Here is a 17,251-nt window from a genome sequence, read left to right on the forward strand (position 1 = left end):
AAGCATGCTGAATTCACTCACAGCTATGGGTTTCTGAAAAACTGTGTGTATTCTTGGCCACTGCAGGTCAGTTCAGTTGGAGTTGATCAATTATCACTCTTGCCAACAATGCTGCTGCCTCTCTCTGAGATGAATACGAATGAGAATAAGAATGCAAAGTTAAATAAACATCACAATCATTATGATCTATCTCTGTGATGACAATACCCAGTTTAGGTTTTATGTGGGCTAACATGACGCCACTGAAAATCCCTGAACTTGTTATGTTTAGGTGTAGAGAGAAAAAAAACACTGATTGAAGTGTGTTTATGTAGTGATGTGTAACATTGGTACAACAGCAACTAAAAATAGCTAATGTTTGAGGAAACTAATATTAATTAACATTTAACAGATCACTTGCCTGTTTGCACAGGCAAATCCTAAAAGGCTAGAGGAAGCTAAGCCACCCCAAAGTGGTCATGAAAGGAGAAGCATTCTGTGAAGTACTTGGCTTCTGATGAGTGCAGGCAGCACTCTAACTGTTTCCTAACCTTGAAATTATTGTTGCCTGTGCATTTTGGTGCCAAGTGCAGAGCGCATGGTGCCCAGGTGGGAGGAGAGGAACAAACAGGTGAGAGATTTATTCAGATGAAGCAGCACAGAGGGAGTTGCTGGTGAGCTGTGCAGAGAACAGATGTCTAAGAACCACGTCTGTTTCTGAGGAAACCTCACTCCGCTGGCAATTCCATTTTTCTTATCAGTAAGAACAAACTAAACATTTCAGCAAATGCACAGAAATAATGGAATAATACTAAATGCAAATAAACTATTTCAATCAAGCACTCACCGGCCAACAGATGAATGTAAAATGCCACAAAAAAGTAACGTTTAAGCAGGAATGCCAGTAATATGATATATTCTGACAGTATCTGTTGTCCACAGCTAATTTATACTGTATGACAAATTTCCCCTTCAGTTCATTAAATCTCTGCAGCCATCAGCAGGACACATATGAATTAACCTATAGGCTCTGATTTGAGGAGAGCCGTATCAGAGCACACTGACATTACACACGACCATCCGCTGTGTTTACCTTCATTGTATCACAGTCACATGACTCCAGGCTACTACAGAATAACCACACACACCTCTACACACATCAGACTGGTTAGCTAAAACTTGGTACTCAGATTGCCAGAGTTCATTAATCCTGTACGTCATGACCCTTATGTCCATCTTGGTGTGCAGTTTTTTCAGCAGATCAAGTTTTACTGTAATTTTATGAAATTAAAATTTACCATATGAGATTGAGTAGAATTAAGACTGGAAAAGCTTTAGACTGACGTGATCATATGAACAGCTTTACCAAACATTTTTTATTCTTTAATTAACTGCTAAAAACCCAACACATTGTGGTGTTGTGTGTTCATGTCACTCTGCAACATCTACACAAAAATATGTTTTTAGTATTTTTATTTTGCATTTTTTGCTACTGCACTTAGGCTGTATGAACCAAACACAGTCTTTGAGTCCAAAACCTCCAAAAATCATCTACTAGCTAGCTAGCATACTACATGAATGAGTGTTATTCCACACCAATAGTACTGAGCAACATATGTTTTGATTAATCTATTCTGCCCTGGTTGATATGAGGAGATTCTCATTCAGTCTTTCCTCATTTATTAAATTTGTGCCTGAGATTAAGTATAAAATTCAGTCTGTAAATGCTGGCAAGTGAAGAGCTGCAGTCACTGCAGCTTTGGGCAAAAGGCCAGAACCCCAGAAGAAGGAAAACATGGAACAACTGGCCTACAGTTCAGCTGGTCAGGATCACATTCCCTCCAAGAGGAAACCAATGCTGTGTGTGTGCCTGTGTGTGTGTGTGTGTGTGTGTGTGTGTGTGTGTGTGTTGTTGTTGTTGTTGTTGTTGTTGCTAAAGAGGAAAGATGAGGGAAATCCCTTACAGAAAAACATATCTTCTACTTATTTCACAAACTGTGGAACTAAAATGCAACACTTCCTGTGCAGTGGAGCCTTTTTCCAGGGAAATAACCCAGGGCCATTCACTGTGGCTTTGGCGCCTGTTTGTCAAGTACAGATGTGATGTATTCTGCCCCAAACACATAAGAGAACAGTTAAATTCTGGTTTTACACAGTTTGAAACGGTCACACTGTTAACAAAAGGATGGAGGGAGGATCACATGACACACAGAGGGAAGCAGCCCCTTATTCCTTTACTAAATAATCCATCTTATGAGTAACCAGCTCTGGGCCAGTAGGATGGGTTTATTTGGGAATCAGTATGCACTGGGAGGACGGGAGGCCCTGTCTGTCCTGTGGACACACAACATGAGCGTCTGGGCATGTCCATGCATACCCCCCCAACACACACACAGGCACACCCACCCCCCCAATCAGCACATTCCACAAAATAGTCAGACGGACAAGACAGCATGTGACACGTGTGAACATGCACGCACAACACACACACCCACAAGGAATTATGTGGCCAAATATATAAAAACCAATAGCACATAGCCACAAAACATTTAATCGCACTCTCTCTCAGCCACACACGAAACAATCACAAACACACACACACACACACACACACATTAAAATGACTTCCACTTAGTAAAAGCACATCTGGAAGACACATTCCAAGCAGCTGTTTGCAATGCTATAACAGTGAAAATAACACAGTGCCTACAGACTCATACACATGCAAATACACACACGCACACACACACACACACACATGCAGAGCAAACTAGCGCTTACATCACTGTATTTCAGAAGTGTGGCTATTTGCCTCATAAGCACCTGTTGCCTCAAAAATGGCAGTCTATTAAAGGGGCCAAGAGTCCAAAGTTTAACTGCCAGTGCCTCATGCCTGTTAAGAGACGGACCAAGCAGCACATCAGTTACAGGCAGATTTTGTATAAATCACCCCCAGTAATATCTGGCCATGTTAGCTAAAATACAGACAAGCAACTAAACTATCAGACAAGATGAATGTATTAACTGTTCCTATAGTGAAGATCGAGAGGAAGATTTAGTAATCTTCCCATTGGTCCTATTGACAGCATATAAACACAAGATAGCAGACTTAACATAACTTAACTTAACGTAACATTAACATGTACTATGGGAAAAAGTAAGCCTAAGTACAAGGTAAGATCATGATACTGAATTAGAACTTTTTTTGAGCCATGCAGCTCATTTAAGATGATAGTTTATCAGACCAGAGTCTTCATACTTTCCCTACATTAATGGTTTTGCCTCCACTCTCTCATTGGTTCATTAGGACTGATCCTGTGTGTGTTAAAGGCCTGACAACTCCAGACATGTCTGAGTGCCAGGCAGCCTGCACTGATGTCTTGCCAAATTCTGATCCATTATGGAAGAATGACTTGGCAGCAAGCCATCAAGTGCTACCTGTGTGTGTGTGTGAGAGAGAGAGAGAGAACCTGAGACCAGTATGGCTTTACTTATTATTTATTTATTAATAATAAATAATATTTATTATTATATTTTTATCTATAACAAAAGTAAAATGTCTACCACTGAACAGAAAACACACACTGATTGGTGTGTTCTGGGCTGTTGTGCTCCACTGCATTAATGCACACTGGAATGTCAGAGGGGGACCAGCACTTGTCATGAGATAAAACGAGGTGTGTGTGTGTGTGTGGTCACTGGGTCAGTAAGCCATGGGACCCTCTGTGATCTTTGCAGGGTCCGCGCCCTGCTGCAGTGCAGTACCAGGATGTGACAGGGCTGTGAGGGGCAGCTCTTTGCCCCTCTGACCTCCCCTAATCTCCCCTGTCATCCAAAGGCCTTAACGCCCTCCTGTCTCTCCCTTCAAGCAAGTGCACACCTTCCACTGCCTTCACTTAGTGTGCTGATTCACACAGTGACTATTAAGTTTGTGCTCACTGTTAAAGATGGAAGAGGAGCCTTCACACTTGAGTTCCATTTAGAGAAACTTTCAGAATAATTGTGGCTACTCAGAAATGTATATTCTGAGAAGTTGATGGTATATGTCAAGATGCCACCAGTGTCCACAAGAGGTGGGTGACATCATGGAACTGTCAATTCATGACCTAATCCATAAAAAAAAATTCTCACCCACAGAGAAATGTGAAATCAGACTCTGCACTCCTGTCAATTACTAGCTGTAAATGCGGAACAAAAACATTTTGGGCCTCACTAGATGTACATGGGTAATTCTGATCTGTTCCGCAATGAGAACAATCACATTGGACAGTTCTGCAAAAGCCCAAATTACATCTGGGGAAGGTTCTGAATACCAGCATTTCATGGTTCACTTTTACAAGGCACATACAAAAATCTCCCTTTTAGTTTTTTAGTTGTGTTGCTTAAATCACATGGCTTTTGATGGTGGCTGTTATCCATCTGATTAAAACAGAAGTGGGTGCAGCAAATGAGGCACCATCTTTCACTCAGCATTCCACAGCTGGCTGGGCAGCCCAGCATCAACAATTGCTCTCCTGTTACCAAATCAAATTTAGATCTGTAACATCTGAACTTTTCTGTGGCTCTGGATACTAACCAAGCCACTGGAGGAGCCCTACATCATCATCATCATCATTCTGGGAGGTAGCCTCACGTCAGACACAGATAAGTATGGAACCTCGATAACTGTTTTCACAAATGAACTGGCCTTTCACACCTGCAGCACACATGTCTGCATAAGACTTGTTCTCACCTACTGGACATGTTCCATTTGGTTTTGGCGAGGGGTGGAGCCTGCAGGTAGTGTGCCAGAGACCTGCACGCCTACTCACTTACTGTCATTTCTCCAGATTATGACCTACTCTATTCACATATGGGCTCACTCAGAAATAAGACAGACTTTATACAAGTCCATTAAATGTCCATGCTGAGTGATTCTGACATTTGTGTTCAAACGTACAGCTCCACCGGGGAACATCTAGAAAATGCCAGGTTTGCACTGCACATGTAAAAGCAGTGTCTGATTGTGGAGGACGGAGCGAATTGTGTCTGTATATCAAAAAATGTCAAGTGCTCCAAGTTGAAGTCATATGTTTGATTCTCAGTTTTGTTAATTTATTTTTCAGACATTTCTACATCTGTTATTGATTTGAATGGGATTGTTTTGTTGTTGTTGCTTGTATTTAGGTAGTCCCTACAGAGTACTGCTTTAAAAATACAATCTTGATAGATAATTATATGACTCTTTAGCTTCTTCTGATTTTAAAATTGTAAAGTCACTGACTGTCCAATGACAGTTGTTTGAGGTGTCCAACAGACAACAGTTGTGCAAAAGCAGCTACAGTGGCGGTCTGCGGCCGAAGGCTATACCAATTTGTTTAGAGGCACAAATCAACACCTGTCTAAACAAAAGAATGTGAAAAGAGAGTAAGAATGAAAGGAGAGGGGGCAGCTTTTGTTGTTCTGTCCCTGCAGGGTCCCAGGACATGATGGATCACCCTGAGGACAAAGTCTGTTCATTCTGACATCCTCTCTCTCACACACTCACATACTCATATTAATCAAGTAAAGCTTTTCAACATTTCTATGTTTTCTTGCCTGATTTAGACTGTTTCAAAGAGTGTCATCATTTTTACACAGTCAGATGTCACCCACTACACTTCTTTGTCACTATTCTTGATAACCACGTGGAAAGGACCTTGATCAAAAATGTTATTTTATGCTATGTGCATCAATCAAGAAGATCAAGATTTTTTTTTAGTCAAAGAACTCATTTTTGACTGCGTTGTTGTGACAGGCAGGCTGTAAACTTTGTGAACTGAGTCTTGTCTTAAAATGACTGAACCACTAAACTACCTGTGATGGAAATGGGGATAGGTGATGGAAACAGAGGACAATGTGATGCCAGACTGTGATGTTGGCTACACTACCTCTGAATCAGATGCTAGTACAACCTCCTCTACTGCTGTCCAGTGTGACTTAATGTCCAGCTGACAGTGCTGTCAGTAGCCCAGCAGGAGAGTTCTCTCGGAGTCTGGTTCTGCTTGAGGTTTCTGTCTCTTAAAGGAAGTTTTTCCTTGCTTCCGTGCTTGCTCATGGTGGGATTTGTTGGGTCTCTCTCTGTAAATATCTATTTTAAAGAGTATGGTCTAGACCTGCTCTATATGAAAAGTGCCTTTTGTTGTGATTCGGCGCTATATAAATAAAACTGAATTGAATTGATAGATCCCTGGACACTTTTCTTCACCCATGTGCAATAACCACTTAACTATGCTGTACAAATGTAAAGAGCACATGAATACTAAATATGTACATATTGTTTTATTACTGATGGGGTATATTTTTATATTTCTTTATAGTTTAGGGGGTTATATTATTACTATTATTATTATTTTGTTGTTACTTTATTTTATCTTATTTATTTTTATTGTATATATGAATTGGAGCACTGCAACTCAACAATTTCCCACAAGGGATAAATAAAGTATTTCTGATTCTGATTCTGATCATTGCCCAGGGCATATACTAACATTTTGACTATGTGAAATCTGATACTTTCACAAAGTAGATAATGAACAAGGCAGTAAAACATCTTACAAGTAGGGGAGGGGGAGTGAATAGTATATTTCTCATATTTAGAGGAGGTAAGGTATATTGACAGAAACACATCAGTAATACTGGTGAGTGTTAATAAAATGTAAAATACCTTAATTGTTTAAAAAAAAATGAAAATGGCTATGTGTAAGAAAACATGTGAGCAACAAGCACATGACAAACTAATGTACCGCAAAAGCCCCACCCATTCCCCACCCACAGAGTAGGATACAGCCCCATCATGTGTTAAATACTGGCTGATATATGATAACAGGTTTTTTTTTTAAACTCTAATAAAAATTGATTGTCACTCTGAATTATTTAACAATGGGCCTCATTAATCAGAGGAAAACCATCCCTTTCTTTAAATATAAAAATGCATCCAGTTATTTGTTTCTTCCTTGTTGTTGGGATTTTGTGTGTTTATTTTCTAGTATTTTTCCATGTTCTTTTTATATAACCATTTATGGCATTATTATTATTATTATTATAAAGGGCAAGTCATGCCTCAGTTTAATAGAGCTGATATATAGCTGAGAGGCTTCAGCTTTGTGCACTAAGCCGAGTCAGAAACGACTAGGAGAGATCTAAAAGACACTAACAGTCTTTGAAGTCTTCTACTGCTCTAAAAGATACTGTTGTCTGCTGATGGGATGCACTTATTCTCTCTCTAACACACACACACACACACACACACACACACACACACTACTCTCTTACCTGCCCAGGCTGTTTTACATCTGACTCCAGTAATTATACATTTTGAGGTGAATCAAACTAATGAAATGCTTATGCCACAAGGATGCAGGACTGCTCAACAAGATCTAGCCCTTCTGTTCCTTGTAAATATAGTATTTGCTTTTTGTCTTTTTGTGCTCCTTAGCCTTACTTCTACTTCTCTATATCTGTCTTTGTTTACTATCACTTTTCTTTAGCACCGATATACCAAGACAAATTCCCTGTATGTGCGAACTTACTTGGCAATAAAGTCTGATTCTGATTCTGGACGGTTTCAAGGAAGACAGAAATATCTTTGTCCATTTCATTTATCCTCAGAATAGCACATTTTAGATTATGTGTTGCTTCAGTGCAAATCATATCTATGAATTATTGTGGTTATTCTATACACTAAAACTAATGATTTATCTAGATTCAGGTTATTCATTATTTAGTCATTTAGCAGTTGTTTCTTGGTCAATAAAATGTCACAGACAGTGGAAAACGCCCATTACATTTTCTCAGAACACAAGGTGCCTTCTTTAGATCTCTTTCTGAATGTTCGCCCCAAACTAGCGAAGATTCAGTTACATCATTGAGGACTAAGATTACATTTTTCACACAAACAACACAGGGAGTTATTCAACAATTTCTGTTGATCAACTGCCATGTAAATGGACAAATCTAGTTTGAATAAAAAGCAGCGACAGTAAATCTGATTTTTATCTTCGTGCTCCTGTCAGCAAATTATTATCATTATTATTATTATTATTATTCTAGCAAAACTACTTAACAAGAGAGAACACACCAGTATGAACCGCTCCAGCCTTGATGAAGAAACGAGTTTCCTTTACGAGCAGAAGAGCTGCATCCTCACATTTGATTTTATTACGCTCCAACTACACAAAAGAAATTCAATATTATAGCCTACATACCTTCAAAATCTGATAAAATCCCTTCGAGATGATCATTGACGGAAAGTTCCGACATCCTGTCTGTGTGCAGGAGGCTGCGAGATGTCGCTCCGAGTCAGAGAGGAAGAAAGCGAACTGAAGAAAACTCGTGTTAGAATCGAAAAATGAAAATGACCAAAATATTGAAGTCGTCCTTGTGTGTACAGGCAGTGAGCCGAGTCGAGCCTAGCCGAGCTGAGCCGAGCTGTGGTTTGCTGATTCCCCGGTGCTGAGTGTGTCCGACTGAATTCCAGGAGCATTGACGACTCGGGTTGTCGGTGGCTCAACCCCCTGCCCGGCTGCCTGCGGGCCTGGACCCGGGGGGCTGGGGCGGGGGACCAGCCACTGGTGGGCGGAGCCGCGTGTAACACCTGGAAAATATCCTTAGACGAATTTCTCTTTTCTTCGCTTTCCTTCCTCCTGACTGCACTCTGGCCAAAGGCCTCAGGTAGACGTTTGTCAGTCTGTTCTGTCCCTCCCAGCTACAGGATAAAGACCACATCTACACCTACACTCTGCTACAAACCTGCTCCTGATGACGAGAGCTCAGATTACACACATAAAAAAAACACTGATGGAGGCTTGTGGATATTCAATAGCTAGCTAAGGACAGAGGACTGAAACAGCAGTCCTTGCTGTCCTGGAACCTACTGTGGGTGTTCACGTTCATCGGAGGAATTGTTTTTGTCAATAACATATAAAAATTCCGACTCAGGCTCAGTTTAAAACTCAATTTTCACACATGAAATTTACTCAGCACATTGATCCATTTCTATCTCAACTAGTACAAGTCATACAAGTTCCTGGTAACATTAATAAACAAAGCTAAAATATATTTGTCTGTAGTGGTGTATTGCTGTCGTTCAGCCTCATTCACTGTGAAGTCATCTGACTGTCAGAAGAACTTTCCAACAGTTCTGGGGGGAGTAAGAGTGTATTTGCTTTCAGGTAGCCTACTAAACCCCAAGCTGAAGCCCCCCCCACCAACACACACACACACACACACACACACACACACACACACACACACTAGCAGACCATGAAAAGCCACTGTGACATTAATCCTCCCTGGTTCAGAGCCACAGGGCTAATGAGAGCCCCCCAGCCTTAAATCCTAATGAGACAGTGTGTGTGTGAGAGCAAGAGAGAGAGACAAAGACAGTGAAATAACTTCAACTGAACAAATGTTTTTTTTAAGATTTGTAGAATTATGAGATGTACATTTGCTGGCATAAGCCAGGAAACAGTTGAGTGTGTATTTCAGAGTGGGGGTAAACATGGCTTTGTGTCATAATGAGAGTACATGTTGTGGTGGCTGTGGGAATTCAGTCACATGGGTCTCACTTTCTCTCTGTCTTTTGCTCTCTGGTTAATTTGCCTGTTTCCTGTAATATGCTTGATAATCCCAGACAGTGCAACTGTGTGTATATACGTGTGTGACCACAAGCATATCTGCGTGTTTGTGTGTGTATGATTATGTGTTTGTTCGTGCTCCGACTCGCCTGAAGGAATCTTCTTAAACAGTGCTTGATGTCTGCAGTGAATTGTTAAGGCCAAAGAATTCAGACACCACACACATCATACACATAGACATGATGGAATATGATACGTGAACCGTGTGTGTGTGTGGGGTGTCTTGTAAACAAACAACGGTTATGTTTCCATTAAGTGATACTCATTGAAACTCACTGTATGGACTTTTAATGTCAAAGAAGGATGTTGAATGTATTTCCTTCTTCATAAAACATTTGCAAAGCCATTAATTATTTTAAATCCTGTATTGTTTCCCTCCACACTTTTTCTTGCTATCTTCTTCTCTGCCTTTGCTGGCACATTGCAGTATACCTTGGCATATGACTACACCTGTCAGGGGAATAATGTGACACCATTGTGTAGTGCATGAGACAATACAGCTCAATGATATAATAATAACAAGTACAACATTTTTTATAAAGCACCTGTTCAACTGGATGAAAGTAAGGAATTCCAAAGGTTGGAACAATTGACCAGCTCTTTAAAGCTAAATTATTCTCTCTTGCCAACACGGACCTGGACATGTGTAGACACAGCTGTAGTTTTTCTAATCATTCTATTTTCTAGTCGACTTGAGTCGATGACTTGAGTCCGCCTGGAGGATGCATGCATAGTTCATGCGCAGATCATATGAGGGCAAGTCGGCACAGACCCAACGAATTGGTGGCTACACCACTGCACAGAGCCTTAGGTACACGCTCCGATGACAAAATTTACGTCACACGAACCATTGTGGACCCTCATACACTTGCAGAAGCAGAAATTGTAACACTGACTTTACCCTTACAGGTAAATGAGAGATAATTGATTATTGTTTTCTTGTGGGGATGCTTTGAAAGTTGTGCATGTAAGTGTGCTACCTAAACACTTATGTACATCCTCAGTTCAAATCATGTAGGAATAAAATTAAAATGAAAGCAAGAATGTGTTCATTTCAAGCTCAAGGATTAGTCATTTCTGATTAATATAGCGTTGGCTATAGAGCCAGATGTTTCCCCCTGGAATGTCAAAAACGGTCACTTATTTCTGATAAAACACAAATTGCATTGTTGTGAGCAAGAATTGTGTCAGTTGTGATCTGAGCAGTTTTAGACTTTTAGTTTTGGTAATTCAAATTTTGCAAGTGAACCACTAACTGTAAAGTGGTGCAGTTAAAAACTTGCTCTTGCCGACAGAAAATATAATAGAAAACCATTAATAAAAGGCTGCATCACAGGTTACATTCTCTTAACGGAGAGCTATTCAGTGGTCTAACATATCTTATTAGCTGTCTCGCTGACATAGGCCTACTGGAGGCAAGGTTTGTGCAGTAAGCTGTGTAATGTGTATCAGAAACATACTGGATCATAATGTGGTCAGTGTTTTTGTATAATGTATATCACTTCTGATGTGGGACTAAGCATTGTTTGCACAGAAGAGCATTTTTTGGGGCTTTTTTTTTGCTTTTATTAATAGGACAGTGAGCAAGAGACAGAAAACAGGGAGAGAGTGGGGGAATGACATGCAGTAAAGGTCCAGCCAGATCAGGAGTCGAACCAGGAGTCAGATCACTAGGGCCCACATGGTACACACCCTAACCATTCAGCTGTGAGGGCACCCTACAAGAGCATTTTTAACAGTACACCACTGTTAAAAATGCTCATGCAGTAACAGGTGCAGTAACTGACAAAGATGCCAAGAAACCTTAGGGGATGCCGAATATGTCATTACATCTATGTTTTACCACTGTATCTGGTCTGACTCTATACAGATATAATCTTTTATCTGAAGTTATGCTTACAGAGAAATATATTTGTGCTAAGAGTAGCTAAATACCATTTCTGGTTACAACATGTTCCTGTTTATGAATCAGTTTGATAATGTTCACTGTAAGCACCTCTGTTCTTGTTTGTTTAGGGGTTAGACTGCAGTGTAGAGTTGTTGTCTCCGGTGCAGATATTTCAATGAATGTTCAGCAGCTCAGTTGTTGATTAGTGGACACTCTTCTCACCTGCAAATCCATTTTGTGATTTAAGCTGATTAGACAGCTGAATTCTCACATAAAACTCTTGACCATCTTTACGTTGCGTTAACAGCTGCTCAGGGGCCTTGTAAAACATAATGATAAATTCCTAACCTCACACATACTGCATGAACTGTACATATTTGAAAACAATTCACATTTGTGTCCAGTCTCATTCAGTTTTATATTCCAGCATTCCAGCACAGCATTCCTGTAGTTTGTACTTAGTCTTGGTAACAACTGATGAAATGCTTTCATCTGCACTAACACTCTCTCTAAATACATTTAAAGTAGAATCTGAAATGGCTTCACCAGCAGCACAAACAAAACAAAAAATAAAACACGTGAAAGTGCTTTTTATTCTTGAATACTTAGACTGAATCTATTCCCAGACAATTCTTTATAACAGATACAGGCTGATTTTCTTCTACTCTGTTCATACACTCCATATCTGATCACATATTTGCTGTTCTGTAATAATAATCACCATAAACATATATCTCATCTTCCCTGAACTTGTGCATGTCCATCCTTGTGCACACACTTGTATAGTCAAGGGCATTGTAGTCCTGGGAAGAGCCTAACCTTAGAGCTCAACACACAACACACAACACACAACACACAACTTTGGAGTAGAAATGGTTTCAATGAAACTGTGAACACATGCATTTTAAAGATTGTTTTTCAGAGATACTTCAAAGAACTTTGATGAGCATCAAAGAGGTTCCTTAAAGAACTTAATTGTAGGTGTGTAAAACATAGTACTCATCAGTCATTGTTATGGTTGTAACGCAAAGACAGACCAGGAACAGCAGGAGCAGGAACAGTCCAGTGTTTTCCACACAGAAAATAATGACAATAACAAAGGCTTGCAGGCAGCAAGGCAGACTGACGGTTACAGGCTCAGGTAACAGAGAGGATGGCGAGAACATGATGAGGAATTTGAAAGCTAACCAACATTAGGTACCTCCCAGTTCTCCTAACTGCATCCACATTTCCCTCACTTGCATTTTTCCCAGAGGGGGAGGGATGCAACCATAATGTAAAGCAGCATCTGTTTCTGATAACAGTGGCACAGCTGGATCAGTTGTCTGTTGTCCCTATACAGCATATTACGAATCTTTTTCATCTGTTTCTCCAGCTTCACCTGCCTGCCTTGTTTGGTTGCATTTTGGTTCCCCATCCTGTTGCCCTGTACAACTGTGACAGTACAATCTGGCCAGAATGGATACAGCAGAGAGGCTTCTTGGCTAGGCTTGGATGAGAGGTGGATGAAATGACAGAGAATCTTTACAGACATCTTGCTGAACATTCAGAAATGAAGAAGCCTCTTAGATAAGAGGTGAAATGTCCTGAATTATCTACAGTGCAATGATCTCTCTGTGGATCTCCTCCTCAAGAAGCTTTAGGATAGCAATTGGCACTATGCCAAGTTCTCTGTTTTTCCATATGTGGTGTCACACTCCTCACTGGGCTGAAACACAATAAAGGACACATTTTGTTATGTTGCAGGCTTATGCTACATTATAATATTTTTTTTAAAGTCACTCATCAATCTATACTCATACCCCATGGTGAAGCTATTTATTAAAAAGGGAAAAACTGAGTAGTAAGTATGTTAAGTATTGTACTTGTGTCACTGTAGTATATAAACCAAACACCAGATAATTAGGGGTTAACATGCAGATTTACCATAGGATGAGATAAGAACCAGATACCTGCTCTCACAAAGATGAACTCTTCATTGGGTCGGTATGTCTGAGTGTACCTGTGTTTGATGCTATGTACCATCAGATTTATTCAATTCAATTCAATTCAATTTTATTTATATAGCGCCGTATCACAACAACAGTCATCTCAAGGCACTTTTCATATAGAGCAGGTCTAGACCATACTCTTTAAAATAGGTATTTACAGAGAGAGACCCAACAAATCCCACCAAGAGCAAGCACTAGGCGACAGTGGCAAGGAAAAACTTCCTTTTAAGAGGCAGAAACCTCGAGCAGAACCGGACTCAGGGTGGGCGGCCATCTGCCTCGACCGGTTGGGTTAAGAAGGAGAGAGAGGGGGGGAGGGGGGGAGAGGGGGTAGAGAATAGCGAAAGAAGAACATAGCATAACACAGGTTCCATATCAGATGTAAGATGAGGCCAGTAATACAGCAGTAGTAGTGATAGTAGTGATAATTAAAGTATTAACTGCTAACACAGCAATACAACTAATAGCAGTATAAGTAATTTCTAATTCTAGCAGCAGGTGTTGAGTGGAGTTGTAGGAGCAGCAGGAGACTTGTCATCACAGATCAGACTCTACAGCTCCAGAGGCAGAAATACCTGCAGAAAGAGACAGAAGAGGAGAGAGAGACGGAAGAGCACAATACTACAGGAAAGGGGACATATTGAGTTAGTAACATGTAACATGGGATATGAATCCATATTGAGCGGAGAGAGAGAGAGAGAGAGAGAGAGAGAGAGAGAGAGGAGCTCAGTGCATCATGGGAGATCTCCCGGCAGTCTAGGCCTATAGCAGCATAACTAAGGGATGGTTCAAGCCTGAGCCAACCCTAACTATAAGCTTTATCAAAGAGGAAAGTTTTAAGCCTACTCTTAAAGGTACAGAGGGTGTCTGCCTCCCGGACCGAAATTGGGAGAAGGTTCCACAGTAGAGGAGCCTGATAACTGAAGGCTCTGCCTCCCATTCTACTCTTGGAAACTCTGGGAACCACCAGTAAACCAGCATTTTGGGAGCGCAGAGTCCTGGTGGGATTGTAGGGGACTATGAGATCTTTAAGGTAAGATGGAGCCTGACCATTAAGGGCTTTGTATGTGAGGAGGAGGATTTTGAATTCTACTCTAGATTTGACTGGGAGCCAATGTAGAGAGGCTAACACAGGAGAAATGTGATCTCTTTTCCTAGTTCCTGTCAGTAGTCGTGCTGCAGCATTTTGAATCAGCTGCAGAGTCTTTAGAGACTTGTTGGGGCAGCCTGATAATAATGAATTACAGTAGTCCAGCCTAGAAGTAACAAATGCATGGACTAGTTTTTCTGCATCTTTTTGGGACAGAAAATGTCTAATTTTGGAGATGTTACGCAGATGAAAAAAGGCAGTCCTAGAAGTTTGTTTTATGTGTGAGGTAAAGGACAAATCCTGATCAAAGGTGACTCCCAGATTCTTTACAGTGGAGCTGGGAGCCAGGGCAATGCTGTCTAATGGAACTACATCATTAGAAAGTTTGTTTCTGATGTGTTCAGGACCAATTATAATGATTTCAGTTTTATCTGAGTTTAGTAGTAAGAAGTTGCTTGTCATCCAGATTTTAATGTCCCTAAGACAAGCTTGGAGTTTGGCTAGATGATTGGTTTCATTAGGTTCCATTGACAGATAAAGCTGTGTATCATCTGCATAACAATGGAAATTTATGGAGTGTTTCCTGATAATATTGCCCAAGGGAAGCATATACAAAGTGAAGAGGATTGGTCCAAGCACTGACCCTTGTGGAACTCCATGTCTAACTTTTGTGTGTATGGAGGAGTTGTTGTTAACATGTACAAACTGAAGCCTATCAGATAGATAGGACTTAAACCAGTTTAGTGCCGTTCCTTTAATGCCAATAAAGTGCTCCAGTCTCTGTAAAAGGATGTGATGGTCAATTGTATCAAAAGCAGCACTGAGATCTAACAAGACAAGTACAGAAACAAGTCCGTTGTCTGATGCTATCAGAAGGTCGTTCGTAACTTTTACAAGTGCCGTCTCTGTGCTGTGATACAACCTAAATCCTGACTGAAAAACCTCAAATAAACTATTGTCCTGTAGAAAGTCGCACAACTGTTTTGCAACTGCTTTCTCCAGGATCTTAGAAAGAAAGGGGAGGTTAGATATAGGTCTGTAGTTGGTTAATACATCTGGATCTAGAGTGGGCTTTTTTAGAAGAGGTTTGATTACAGCTGTTTTATACGTCTGCGGAACATAACCTGTTAACAAGGACAGATTTAACATATCTAATACAGGACTGCAAATTAAGGGCAGAGCTTCCTTAAGCAGCCTAGTTGGGATGGGGTCTAAGAGACAGGTTGAAGGTTTAGATGCTGAGATAATTGATGTGAGCTGGGCTAGGTCGATGGTAGAAAAGGAGTCAAGGTTAGGTTTTGCAGCTGACTCTATGGATCCTGTGTTATGGCATAAATCTGTACTGATTGAAGGCAGGATGTGATTAATTTTATCTCTAATGGTAGAGATTTTATCATTAAAGAAGTTCATAAAATCATTGCTACTGAGGGTTATAGGGATGCGTGGATCTATAGAGCTGTGACTCTCTGTCAGCCTGGCTACAGTGCTGAAGAGAAACCTGGGGTTGTTCTTATTATCTTCTATTAATGATGAGTAATAGGCACTTCTTGCATTACAGAGGGCCTTTTTATATCTTTTGACACTATCCTGCCAAGCTAAGTGGGATTCTTCCAGTTTGGTGGAACGCCACACTCTTTCAAGCCTACGTGCTGTTTGTTTCAGTGTACGGGTTTGGGAGTTGAACCATGGAGCTTGCCTCTTTCTCTTTATTGTTTTCATTTTTAGGGGGACGATGGAATCTAAAGTGGTACGTAATGAGTCTGCAACACTGTCTACAAGATGATCAAGCTGGGAGGGAGTAGCTTCTGCAAAATTAAGATGAGGCACTGGACCTAAGTTAGTGGGAATCATTTCCTTGAATTTAACTACTGCATTATCGGAAATATTTCTAGTCAGGATGTTTTTTGCTGATAATACATAATCCAGCAATATGAAGTCGAAAGTGATTAAGAAGTGGTCTGATAGAATGGGATTCTGTGGGAAGACTGTTACATGTTCAATGTCAATACCATAAGCTAAAACAAGGTCGAGAGTGTGACTGAAACAGTGAGTGGGTTTATCTACACACTGAGAGAAGCCAATACAGTCTAGTAAAGAGGAAAAAGCAGAGCTAAGGCTGTCATTGTTGACATCAACATGAATATTGAAGTCGCCTACAATAATAACTTTATCTGTTTTAAGAACCAAACTCGACAGGAACTCTGAAAATTCAGATAAGAAATCAGAGTATGGACCAGGAGGACGGTACACTACAACAAATAGAATTGGCTTTAATGTTTTCCACCTTGGGTGGGACAGACTAAGAACAAGACTTTCAAATGAATTATAACTGAGTTTAGGTTTAGGGTTAATTAATAAAGTGGATATGTTTATGTGTCCACAATTTAGTTAGCGTGGATATCTGGGTGTGTTTTGTTTGTGTGTGTGTGTTACCAGGTGTTGTGCTTTGCCTTCTTCTCAGGTGGCAGTAGTTTGTTTGCAGGAGGTCAGAGGTAGGACACAGCAATTAACTTTCCCCAGAGTCTCTCCAGGCTGAAGCCACAGGCAGCTGAGGGCAAAGATCAAAGGTCACCTATTGTATTAATTGAGTATTTGAGTTAAGGTCAGGAAATGAATATAGTCAGTTAGGACCTGGACAAAGTCCATT

At 40.5% G+C, this 17,251-nt stretch overlaps 1 protein-coding gene across 1 annotated transcript in view; it reads right to left on the reverse strand.

Moving 5' to 3' along the window:
• The window catches only part of septin12 (septin 12), a 62,757-nt gene extending 54,260 nt beyond the window's left edge, over positions 1 to 8,497 (reverse strand). Inside the window, exon 1 of the mRNA XM_018698370.2 lies at positions 8,205 to 8,497. Coding sequence (XP_018553886.1) covers positions 8,205 to 8,259 — 55 coding nt within the window. The 5' untranslated portion in view covers positions 8,260 to 8,497. The remainder of the gene's footprint in view (positions 1 to 8,204) is intronic.
• Positions 8,498 to 17,251: the final 8,754 nt, after the last annotated feature.

This window comes from Lates calcarifer, linkage group LG11, assembly GCF_001640805.2.
Source record: "Lates calcarifer isolate ASB-BC8 linkage group LG11, TLL_Latcal_v3, whole genome shotgun sequence".
Taxonomy (NCBI): Eukaryota; Metazoa; Chordata; class Actinopteri; family Centropomidae; genus Lates; species Lates calcarifer.